Source organism: Echinops telfairi, unplaced genomic scaffold, assembly GCF_000313985.2.
Source record: "Echinops telfairi isolate 266 unplaced genomic scaffold, ASM31398v2 ScPeMD7_5592;HRSCAF=6446, whole genome shotgun sequence".
NCBI lineage: Eukaryota > Metazoa > Chordata > Mammalia > Afrosoricida > Tenrecidae > Echinops > Echinops telfairi.
The window spans coordinates 45,334,369-45,347,555 of NW_022109491.1; the positions used below are offsets into that span (position 1 = coordinate 45,334,369).

Consider the following 13,187-nt stretch of genomic DNA (forward strand, 5'->3'; position numbering starts at 1 on the left):
TCTATCCATCTTCAGGCAGGTCCGCCCACATGCAGATACGCCCACTTATGGAGTCACCACAACATGAGGAACTGTATGAAAGGGTCGTGGCATTAGTAAGGTTGAGAACCGCTGCTCGAACACATGGGTTGCCATGAGTTGAAATTAACTCAACAGAAACTTATGAACAGTAATAAGGTAAGAAACTTTTGAAGGTGATGGAGGTTCACTTTCTTGATTGTGATGATAACGTCATGATTACATACATATCTACTGTGCTCTTTAAATGTGCAGTTTTTGTTTAACGCTTATGTTCTCTTTGTCCATAGTGTGTCTTAGCATGATTTAGTAAAGAGTAAAGGATGAACACTCAACAATGGCATTCAACAATAAAGACAGTGTGGAATACTTACTTGAGAAAATCTGTCTCTCTCTGAATTTTCATAATCTCCGTGCTTGTCAAACTCTTTTGGCCAGTTATGTGTGCAAATTTAGAGAACTGAAATTAAGAATATATATACATATATATAAAGACAAATTAATACAAGTTAATAGACTATCATGCAGTAAAATTCCACTAAAATTAATTGTAATGTTTTCTCTTATCATTTCTGGCATCCACCTTTTAGAAACCATGATGGGGAAGGGAATAAAGGATTATTGCCCCAAAGGTCAACATTTTAAAAATTACTAATCTAAAAATTAGTAATATAATTACTAGATATTTCATTAAATAATTCTCTGGGTAGCACAAATGGTTAAATCTTTGACTACTATCTGAAAGATAAGTGGTTCAAATCCATACAGAGACACCTCCCATCTGCTTCTGAAAGATCTGTCTGAAAAACCCTATGAAGTAGTTCTACTCTGCACAAATGGAATAACTATGATTTAGGATTAAGCTTTCAAATTGGATTGAAGCCCTGGTCAGAATCAACTTGATGACAACTTACAACATTTCATTAAGGAAGAGTTTACAATAGGACTTACAACCAGAAGTACCAGGTGTCAGAATCAAAAACCTAAGCTAAAACCTAAGTTAGCATTCATTTTTCTCCAAGATTCTATCCCGGGGAAACTCCAAAGAATTGCTCACCCATAAGAAAATATGCAGCAATTGACTGCTGATGCCTAGACATATTTAACTCACTTTCATACACTTTTATTTGAGCCATTACTATGTACCAGGCAATGCCCTTGATGCAGGGGGTGGGGGGTGGGGGATAAGTATTGCATGATTTCTGCCCTTAAGGCACCGAACTCTTGCACCTACAAATAACTGAAATGCAACTGAATAAATATTAAAGCAAAGTTGTGTCAAGTCCCTTGAAAAGGAATAATGGCAATCGCTTGTTCAAGGTAGAAGGGCTTCCCAAGAGATGACATCTGTGTTAGACTTTGCAGAGGACAGAGAAGCTTTCCAGGGACAAAAAAAATAAAGGGAATTCCAAACAGAGGAAGCCCACGTGCGAAGGCACAATGGCAGAGCAGTGAGTGGTGTATCTTGGGATTCGAGAGTGGTTTGAGGTGATCGAGATGTCTACTCCCAGGAAAATAGGGTGAAAAGAGAAGGGAAGGAGAAAGAAGGTGAAAGGGAGATGCTCAAACTTATGGAAGGGAAAACATAATTAGCGTTGTGTAATCAAAACAATTCACAATGACTCTACGGACCCAAACCAAACCCACTGTCCTCTAGTCAATTCCAACGCACAGCAATCCTGTATAGGGCTTCCAAGAGGGTAAACCTCTTCAGGAAGAAAAAGCCTCGTCTTCCAGGGAGCAGCTGGTGGGTTCGGGTTAGCCGTCTGACATTTACACAACAGCACTACCTCTGCGGTGGATCATATTCGTCTCAAAGTTATCATTTCAAACACACGGAGAAGTTGTAAGAATAGTACAAAAACTTCTGTACGTCTCACTTGGCCAACTGTTTACATGAACATTTTGCCCCGTTGGCTTTATCAATCTAAATCCCCATGAATCATGTGCGAGTGGGTGGCAGTCACAATGTCTCTTTACCCTTAACAGAGATACAACGATATTCTCTTACACAATAGTACAATTATCCCTGTCATGCAATATCACTGCCCCAATGCTGGTACCTAATCTATACGCCTTTTTCAAATTTTGTCAGTTGCACGGAAAGTGTTTTTTAAAGCTACATACAAGATCGAGTCTAGCACCACAGTTTGCATTTGGTTGCCATGTCTCTTTTATGTCATTACTCTGGGATAACCCCCAAGTCATTTTTATCTTTGATGGCCTTGGCAGGCCAGTTATTTCATAGGACCTCTCTGTTCACCACCTTTACCCCCACCCTCACAATGTCTACAATCTTATGGAAATAGGTTGCTGGGCCTTTTTTCCACAGCACTGCCATGTGGATTTGAAGTGCTCACCTTTAAATTAGTTGTCCAATACATGCCATTTAACTGCCCAGAGACCTCCTTTGATTTGGTTGTGATACCTTCTAGTTACTGGATTCAGTTATGCATTTTGGCATGAAAAGCATAGTTGTCTTGTAGCCAACTCACTGTATCATATTGATACATGTACATGTTCCTATGTTGTGGACCCAATTACACCCATTTAAATTATTTCACTCCTACTGACAGCAGATTCACATGGGCAATCTCTTGTTGAATGTGTACATAGTATACTTTGAGGACTCAGGATTATCTTTAGATATTCAGTCAAGATGCCAGCAAATACTGAAGATTGGTGTCAAAACATCACATGATGTAAAATGAGTCACTAAGGAATCCCTTAGTCTTAACACTTTAAACAATTATGGTATAATTGTTTTTGAGAAATGTATCGATAACCATGGAACAAATCCAGTTGAGGTTGCTGAGAATCCTTAAACTCTTTGGCCAAAGGGTCCCTGGACAACAGAGGCTCTGGATATTTTACTAGCTCAGAAAGGTGGAGTCTGTGAAGTAGTCAACACTTCTTGCTGCACATAGATAAATGATAGAGTGGAGATAGAACAGGGTATTCACAGAATTAGACAACAGTTTGCATAGCTACATTCTATTAAGTGCCATCAGACTTACTTGAATGGCTACCATCAGGAACGAACTAGGTCAGCTTTACAAGAGATAACAATAATTTAAATCTACATTATGCTCAGAGTATGCATAATTAAACTTATCTTCACTGTTGCCTCACATGCCATAGAAGAACAAGAATGACATGGACCAAGGTGAGGGACATAGGCATTGATTAGCACTTTGAGGTACTTGATGGAGACCCAGTTCACATCTGAGTCCTGCCGAAGAACCAGATAGCATCTGCTGGAAAACCAGCACCATGAGTTGGAAGAGCCTGCCATGGTCACGATCCAGGGACCCAGCTAAGCATAAATGTGCTATCCTCAATCTCTAAATCAAGAGAAGGAAATGCAATAGTGCCAGAAACCAAAAGGTATCTGTTCTGCAGAAACCTATGCCCTGCACACAGAGCCTTGGTCCCATCCTGATTCATTCAAAAAGCCACCTTGAGTACTCTACATACGTATTTCTAACCACCACAAAGGTGATAAGGACAGATCTTGGAAAAGCAGGGAGAAGTATTATGCTTACAGAAAAATATAGGGGATATGTCAACTAATTAAGATGGGCATACACAAAAAAAATTAAAAATAAAAAAAAGATGGGCATACACACACACAAGAATTAGGAAGATTGGGCTAAAAGTGTCCTTTACAAAACTGGGATATGTAGAAAGGAAAAACAATTCTCTTTTATGTCCTTTCATTCTGATCTGTTAGATCAACCAACCCCTTCCCCAACTGTTATTACCATAAAACTTACTTTAAGGAATTTTGGGAGGAAGGAAATATTTAGTGATATGTGTTGTTAATTTCATATTTTTCTTTTCTTTTTTTGTTAAATCTGTCTCATATTTTTCTTGGCCAGAAGTAACATTGATGAAAAGAGGGGTGGGAAATTGGCTCATTATTATGACTAAGAATTTCCCCTAGAACAAACTTCAGTGTAACTGTTGCAAGATTTTCTGAAAATAACCGGTCTAATCAATCCTGAGGAAACCTAAAACTTAAAAAAGAACCTATTTCCTGAACCCCACAATTTTATACTCTATGTCCCTGAACGTAAGACCACAGATCACAAATATGCCAATCCCTGTGAACAACTTACAGCATCGGGTCAAGCATCTCTTCATTTGGAAGAGCTTGTTCCCCTTAGATTTCTCTAAGGGGTGATGTTCTACCCCATATAAGCAGAAAGTAGCTACAGAAAGAGAGATTACCACCCCTGATTCCATCAAAAATTATATGTATGAAATCTCTCAGTGGGGAATGAAAGAAGTGAGAGTGATTCCCTTGTGGGATGAAAGCTCGGAGAAGCCCCCAGAATAACACTTTCTCTCTCTTAATGACAGCTTTAAACTACTTTATACAGATATTGCTTCGGAGACCAAGAACTGGTGCCATCTGTGGACTACATCTCACTCTCAGGAGCATAGTCCCCAGAATCCCCTGTACCATGCATCGTCTAGTATGGAGTACAGCATGCTTACACTGAGGTTTCCTGAATCTCATATGCCCCAAAGGAAACCTTTAAAAAGACTCAGCAAAGAAGCCATGTATGCTGGCTTATGGTTTCTCCCTGCTAGGAGCTTCTAATAAAATTCTCCAGCATTGCAGCCAAGCAAAAAAGTTTATCTACATGTCTATTATCTGCCTCCCCCAAAGCCCAATAAAAATGTAAGCTCCGTGACTATAAAACCTTCCGTACCCAACATAATCTCCCCAAGGACTAGAACACTCTCTGCCACACAGTGAATGGCTTGGAGTCATTTCATTCATAAAGTATTTTATTCATGGGAAACATTAAAAATATGAAAAGTGATTCTACTTAGAATTTACCTGAGACTGGTGGGTAGGTGGTCTAGGACCCAATTCTGATTCTTCATGGAAGGCTAGGATTTCCAGTGGACTCTCAGAGAAGCCAAGATCTTTCGAACTTTTAGGATCAGTTCTTTCACCTATTTTAAGGCCCAAAATTAGATTTAAAATATTTTTACATGCAAAAAACAAAAAAACATATCATTGTGAATGAGGGAGAATGCAAAGTGGAAACCCAAAGCCCGTCTGTAGGCAACTGGACATCCCCTTACAGAAGGGTTGCGGGGAGGAGACGAGCCTGTCAGGGTGCAGTGTAGCACTGATAAAACATACAAATTTCCTCTAGTTCTTTAACACTTCCACCACCACCCCCATTATCACGATCCCAATTCTACCTTACAAACCGTCTAGACCAGAGGATGTACACTGTTACAGATAAGGGCTGGAAATACAGGGAATCCAGGACAGATAAACCCCTCAGAACCAATTATGAGAGTAGCGATACCAGGAGGGTAAGGGAAAGGTGTGGGGAGAAAAAGGGAACCGATCACTATGATCTACATATAACCCCCTCCCTGGGGGACAGACAACAGAAAAGTGGGTCAAGGGAGACACTGGTCAGTGTAAGACATGAAAAAATATATATATATAAATTATCAAGGGTTTGTGAGGGAGGGAGGATAAGGGAGGAAGGGGGTAAAAATGAGGAGCTGATACCAAGGGCTCAAGTAAAAAGCCAATGTTTTGAGAATGATGATGGCAACAAATGTGTTTGACACAATGGATATATGTATGGATTGTGATAAGAGTTGTACGAGCTCCCAATAAATGATATTTTTTAAAAGACATAAAAAATATTTTTACGTGAATATATATATGTTTTCATTTAAGTATGTGCTCATAGTTGGGAACATTTTAATAAGGGACTACTGTTGGATAGTTTTTAAATGTCACAATTACCCTTTTCTTGAATTACTAATGTTCTCTAACCAAGAACTCTTGTTATCTAAAAATCACAGATTATCAAAGAAAACCAACCTTGCTGTTTGAAATACTATCAATAAGAAACCTCCTACTCTTGCCTGGAAGATCTAATTCACTGACACAGAGAAGTGGCCTCAACTTCCAAATCTGGTGCAAAACTTCAGGTAAGAAATTTCTAAATGCAACATTCCACACATAAAATTAATAGTTTCCAAGAGAGCAGATCCCTGGGTTCCCTTTGCAGAGTATCACACAGAGCCCTGGTTTTCTTTGAAACCATTAAAACTCTGCTTTCATTTAAATTTCACCCAAACTCTACTCTTCCCTGAAATCAATTTGTTTATTTGAAGAGATGCCCTAGGGTTCCTATGATGTATGGTCTCCCTTACGGTACTGCTTGATCTTAAGCTGTTGGACATAGAATAGCACTGAAATTCAAATTATAGCTTACTTTATTCTAGTGTTTCTTACTACAGCATTTCCTCTGACGAGAAAATAAGTAGTGAATCTGTTTGGTGGGTTTAGAGTATTCAACCTTTTATTCGTTCTGTGATTTCATACCTGGAAATTTTCTAAAGTTAATATTCCAATTAGGTTTATGTCTAGCATGCTTACCTTTCTTTTTTAGTTTTGATCCAACAAGCCCATTTTTCAACCCCTAGAAATAAAGAGATTGCATATCAGTTACTTGATTATGCCATTAGAGAATGTGAAAATTAAAGGTTATAAAGTAGGAACAATGCCATACCATTGAAGGGGTTTGCAGTTTTCATAAGTGGCCTTTGCTTAACTGTATTCTAGAAATACAGCTCCCTATCTGGTCTACTTGGACTGGCAGTATGACTAGTTGGTCAATCCCAGCTGGTCAAATAGCCAAGGTAAGAGCAAGCAGGTGGTAGAATTTATAGGCAGAATGTTGCACTCACAAGAGTGATTAATAACATAGATGCCAACAAACCCAGGGGACAACGAAAGGATGGAGTTAAATCAAGATAAGGCACTACTACGCACATAGTCCTTACTCTTCTGTATGAAGTTCCTTCTCAGGAATTTAGTCTCGTGTACAAGTTTGAGCACCTGCTGACACATGTCAGCTCAGGGTCTGCTGACTTTCCACCCCCCAGATTTCTGCCTTGATCATTCTTGAGCTTGCACCTACAGGTTTTGTCCGACAGCCTCTTTTCTGGCCTCTGGGATATTCTTGGGCTTAAGTAGTTCCTGGACAAATTTCTTTTGTTTTCAACAAGGTTTCCATTACTTGGACCTCTTGTTCACTTCCCTTACCATGGGCTAGGCAATCATCTGGTCCAATTCTTTGGATCTATCTCACTCATGCCCACAATCCAAGAACTGGTTTCAAGCATCCTCCTTAGAGAAGTTTGATTCAGAAGTGAATACTTCACCAGGGGTTTCTACTAATTTTGGTGTATTGATTCAAAACATACACATTCAAATACAGCCTCCCTTGATAGACCGTCTCAAATACAGGCAATGAATATGGCAGACATTCTCTCTGCCACTTGGGAACTTGCAATGCATGGGAAAGACAGACACAGAATGAAGTAATCTAATATTCAAAGCATTTTATAAAGGACAAACACCATATATACTGGTGTATAAGCCGAGTTTGTTTTTTTAAAATCATTGTATTAGTGGCTCATACAACTCTTATCACAATCCATATATACATCAATTATGTAAAGCACATTTGTACATTCATTGCCCTCATCATTCTCAAAACATTTGCTCGCCACTTAAGTCCCTGGCATCAGCTCATTTGTCCCCTCCCTCCCCGCTCCACCCTCTCTCATGAACCCTTGATAATTTATAAATTATTTTGTCATATCTTACACTGTCCGACGTCTCCCTTCAACCACTTTTCTGTTGCCTGTCCCCCAGGGAGGAGGTTATATGTAGATCCTTGTAATCGATTCCCCCTTTCTACCTCACCCTCCCTCCACCCTCCCGGTATCACCACTCTCACCACTGGTCCTGAAGGGATCATCCGCCCTGGATTCCCTATGTTTCCAGTTGCTATCTGTACCAGTGTACATCCTTCTGGTCTAGCCAGATTTGTAAGGTAGAATTGGGATCATGATAGTGGGGGCGTGGTGGGGCAGGAAGCATTTAGGAACTAGAGGAAAGTTGTATGTTTCATCATTGCTACACTATAAGCTGAGTTTTTCGGCACATTTTTAATGCAGTTTTTGTGGTAAAATTAGGTGCCTCGACTGATATTCGGGTCGGCTTATACTCAAGTACATACGGTACCTCAGTGTTAGAGGAACAGAGATAAGATGTAGAACAAACAATTTAGTTGTCCTGGAGTATATGTCAGGGAGTCACAGGTAAAGTAGAAAATGCCAACTGAGGATAGAAATGTATTACTTGGAGTGCCAGGCTGAAGATTTCTGCATTCTTCGTTACATAAAGGGTAATCAGTGAAGACATTGGAGCAAGAGCGTAATGCTAGGAAGGAATTAACTTTTGCAGGGTGAAGGAGGGACTGAGCAAGTTGGGAATCAGAGAAGACAATTTGCAATGGATGAGACTGACTTCAAGTGTGAACCCCTGGTTGGGAGCTGCAGTGGTAAAATGAAAAGGAAGAAGTGACCACTGAGGGAGCAGGAATTAACAAGGCAGTGCTTTCTGAATGTTACAGTTTTATTACTTGCCTGCTTTGAAAAACTTTTGAGAACATTTTCAGCAGCATCTTCAGAGGAGATAGTATTTGGTTCTTCATAGTCTACCTGAAACACCTTCGTTACAATACCACTCTGTCTACAGTCTCTGAAAATCATTTAAAAAGACACAAAAAAAGCCTGTTAGAATCAAAGAGAAAAAAGAGAATCACAGAGAAGGTGGCTAGCAATTAAGATGACTCTCTTAAAGTCTGTTGGTTTAGCCACTAAACTTCTTGTTGCTGCTGTTATGTGCTATCAAGTTGGTCCGGACCATTAATTACCCCCGTGCATAACAGAAAGAAACACTGCATGGTCATGTCAATCCATTTCATTGAGGGTCTTCTTTTTGGCTGCCCCTCCCCTTCTCTAGGGACTGGTCTCTAGGGACAATATGTCCAAAGACTAAGTCTCGCCATCCTTGCATCTAAGAAGCATTCTGGCCATACTTCATCCGAGACAGATCAGTTAGGTTGCTTAGCAGTCCATGGTACTTTCAATACTCTTCTCCAGTACCATAGTTCAAATGCACCGATTCTTCTTCAGTCTTCCTTTATTTTACGTCCAAGTTTCACATGCATAAGAGGCAATGGAAAATACCATGGCTTGGGTCAGGTACACCTTAGTCTTCAAAGTAACATCCTTGCTTTTTAATACTCTAAGAGTTCTTGTGCAGAAAATTTACCCAATGCAATGTGTCTTTTGATCTCTTGGCTGTTGCTTCCACGAGCATTGATTGTGGATCCAAGCAAGATGAAATCCTTCACAACGTCAATCTTTACTCCATTTAATCCTGATGTTACATATTATTACAGTTGTGAGAATTTTGGTCTTCTTTACATTGAGTTGTAATTCATAGTGAAGGCTGATGTATTAGGCTGGGCTGATTAGAAAAACAAATCCAGAAACACTCATATATGTATAAGCAAGCGCTTTATATCAAGAAGTAATTATATAAGAAAACATCCTGGCCCAGTCCAACCAAGTCCCTAAGTCTGATACTAGTCCATAAGTCCTCTTCAGACTCATGCAGCCACAGGCAATGATGCAAAATGCCGGAAGATGAAGGCTGGTGGGTGCAAAGTGGAGTGGATCCAAGGTCGGAATCAAGGCAGGCTTCCGATAGCTCTCAGGGTCAGCAAGCAGGAAGGGAAAAGCAGAGAGAGAGTCCTAGGGTCCTCCTTATAAGAAGGTGCGGTAGTCCTGGTTGACTAGAGAAACTAATCCAGAGGTAAAAGAGAACTTTATATCAAAGAGTAATAGTATATTAAGAAAACATCCCAGCCCAGTCTAGATCAAGTCCTTAAATCTGATATTAGCTCATATGTTCAATACCAGTCTATAAATTCCTCTTCAGACTCATGCAATACATGCAGTGACGCTGAATGCTGGATGATCACAGTCCAGTGGGTGGAAAGTCTTGTGGATGTAGTAGCAGTGGAAGCATCTCAGCACTGACATGAGTCTCCACGTGGTTCCTCCAGCTCCAGGGCTCTGGCTCCATCAGCACAGCTCCATGTGGCTTGTCAACAGGAATGTCTTGCAGCGAAAGTGTGTGTCCTACCTCCAGGAAGGAAGATAGGAGTTCTCAGAATCCCCTAGAGAAGGCCATGCCCTCACAGAGGCCTCACTGGCTATGACCTGATTGACAGACTAGACTCAACCCCTTCATTAAAGTTGACAGGGGATTATGTAATTGTCACAGAAGGCCACACTCCCAAGGAGACAGCAACAGGATTTAACAACCTGCAATATGCAGACGCTACAACCTTGCTTGCTGAAAGTGAGGAGGACTTGAAGCACTTGCTGCTGAAGATCAAGAATTGCAGTCTTAAATGTGGATTACAAATCATTGTAGAGAAGACCAAAATCCTCACAATTGGAACAAAGGTAATATTATGATAAATGGACAAAAGGTTGAAGTTGCCCCGGCTCCCAGGGACTCCGTTTGTGCTCCGTAGCAGGGCCCTCTGAATGCCAGGCTAAATAAATAGTCAACCCCCCCCCAAAAAAAAAAAAAAGGTTGAAGTTGTCAAGGATTTTGTCTTGCTTGGATTCAGAATCAACACTCATGGAAGCAGCAGTCAAGAGATCAAGCAATTAAGTACATTGGGTAAACTTGCTCCACAAGTCTGCTGAAGAATATTGAAAAGCAAGGATATTACTTTCAGGACTGACGTGTGCCTGACCCAAGACTTGGTATTTTCCATATGCATGCGTAAGTTGAACATTGAATAAAGAAGACCGAAGAAAAATCAATGCATTTGAATTGTGGTACTGGAGAAGAATACTGAAGGTACCATGGACTGCTGAAAGGACAAACCAATCTGTCTTAGACGTATGTCCAGAGTGCTCCTTAAAGGCCAGGATGGCGAGACTTCCTGTCACATCTTTGGACATATTATCAGGAGAGACCAGTTCTTGGAGAAGGACATCATGCTTGGTAAAGTGGTGGAGCATCAATGAAGAAGGAAGGCCTTCAACAAGATGGATAGGCACAGTGGCTGCAACAATGGGCTCGGGCTCAGTGGTTGTGAGGATGGCGCGTGATGCATAGGGTAATGATGGGTGGGAACCTACTCAATGGCACCTAACAAGAATAGCACTTACGAAATGCCAGCTTTGGATCATGGAGTGGAGGTCATGTTAAAGGGCATTTCAATTGAAGTTTAAGAAGGTAACGGTAGATAAAGTGGGGTAACTGCCAGAGAAGTCAAAGTGGGACAGAAATCAAAGATAGGAGCTGAAGAAATGGCTGAAGAGGTTATAGACCTCTGGCATGGCAATTTCTTAATTTTTTTGGACTGTTTAGGAACTGTTTTGTAATGAGGTAAATGTACTGTTCTAATGCCTTTTCACACCATTTATTTATTCATTTATTTATCGTGATTATTTTTAATCATTTTATTGGGGGCTCATACAACTCTTACCTCAATCCATACATCCATCCATTGTGTCAAACACGTTTGTTGCCATCATCATTCTCAAAACATTTGCTTTCTACTTGAGCCCTTGGTATCAGCTACTCATTTTTCCCCATCCCTCCCCACCCTCATGAACACTTGATAATTTATAAATTATTATTATTTTGTCATATCTTACACTCTCTGCAGTCTCCCTTCACCCACTTTTCTGTTGTCTGTCCCCTAAGGCGGAGGTTATATGTAGATCCTTGCACCCATCTTTCTACCCATCTTCATTTCACCCTCCTGGTATTGCAGCTCTCACCACTCAGGACCCTGAGGGGCTCATCTGTGCTGGATTCCCTGTGTTTCCAGTTCCTATTTGTACCAGTGTACATCCTCTGGCCTAGCCGGTTTGGAAGGTAGAATTGGGATCAAGATAGTGTGGGGGAAGAAGCATTTAAGAACTAAAGAAAAGTTGTATGTTTCATCGTTGCTACTCTGCACCCTGACTGGCTCATACCTTCCCCATGACCCTTCTGTAAGGGGGTGTCCAATTACAGATGGGCTTTGGGTCCACACTCCACACTCCCCCTTATTCACATTGATATGATTTTTCAAGGCGTTTAAATATCACTTAAAGTGAGCTTCTGGCTGTGGCTCTTTTACATGGAAGATTTTCTCCTCCAGTTTACTGTGCAGAAATCTAATTTACCTCAGCCAAATGAACCACACAATGACACTGAGTCTCTAAACTATCCATAGTGTTGGCACCTGCCAACAATCAAGGAACAAAACTGTCAAAGGGCCTTAGATGTGGCATTCCTCCTCTTACTAAGTATTCCACAGATGCAAACAGTCTAAAAGAACACGGTTAGGCCACTGTGCCCCGCCCTGCCCCTCCCTCCCCCCAAAAAGTTTGGACTGTTTTCAAACACAAGTTCTGATGTTCTGTCACTAGATGGCAGTCTCAAATAACTCACTGAAATGTTCAGCTGGAATGTGGGAGCAAAGAGAGGTTAGCAAATCTCAAACAGCTGTGTACACAAGAAAACTGAGACTGTGAGGTTTGGAATTCAAGAGGGCTTACTGTGAGGAGCTCCCAAGAATTTGTGGACATCTAAGAGTACAAAAATGCTCATGGTGGGGGAGGGACCTCAATTTGAATGGCCAATAAACACATGAGGAAATGCCCACAATCACAGCCATCCAGGAGATGCAAATTAAAACAAAGATGAGCTATCACCTTAAAAATAAAAGTCTATCCGTTGCAGTTAAGGTTGGATAGGTTAATTGATGAATTTTTTAAAAAGCTGAATATCAAATGTATATAAAGCAAAAAAATGGGTTTCTCACTGCTAAGAATTTTAGTTAATAAGTTGAAGAGTTAATTTAAGTCTTTGTGAAATAAGATTTTTGGCTGAAGGTATGGGTTTAGCTGTTCATTAGAATAAGATTCCTGATAAACAAGCCAGAAGAGAGAACAACGAGATGACAGATCAGGGGAGCATGGGTGTAGGGGAGGGGGGGAGGAAGGAAGAGGGTGTTTAACAAGCACAGGGACAAGGGAACAACAAGTGATCTAAAATCAATGTCAAGGAGGGTGTGGGAGGCCTTGCAAGGCTGGATCAAGGGCAATGTAACCGAGAGGAATGCCTAAAACCCAAATGAAGGCAGAACATGATAGTGGGACAAGAGGAAAGTACAAAGAAACAGAGAAAGAACTAGGAGGCAAAGGTTATTCATAGAGATGTAAATACAGGCATATAA

The 13,187-nt window shown here is 40.7% G+C and overlaps 1 protein-coding gene across 1 annotated transcript in view; it reads right to left on the reverse strand.

Moving 5' to 3' along the window:
- The window catches only part of DZANK1 (double zinc ribbon and ankyrin repeat domains 1), a 98,297-nt gene that overhangs the window by 71,461 nt on the left and 13,649 nt on the right, over positions 1 to 13,187 (reverse strand). The window contains exons 4-7 of the mRNA XM_045295174.1: positions 8,509 to 8,623; positions 6,449 to 6,491; positions 4,871 to 4,989; positions 393 to 478 (exon numbers count right to left, since the gene is read on the reverse strand). Of these exons, the coding sequence (XP_045151109.1) occupies positions 393 to 478; positions 4,871 to 4,989; positions 6,449 to 6,491; positions 8,509 to 8,623 (363 nt within the window). The remainder of the gene's footprint in view (positions 1 to 392; positions 479 to 4,870; positions 4,990 to 6,448; positions 6,492 to 8,508; positions 8,624 to 13,187) is intronic.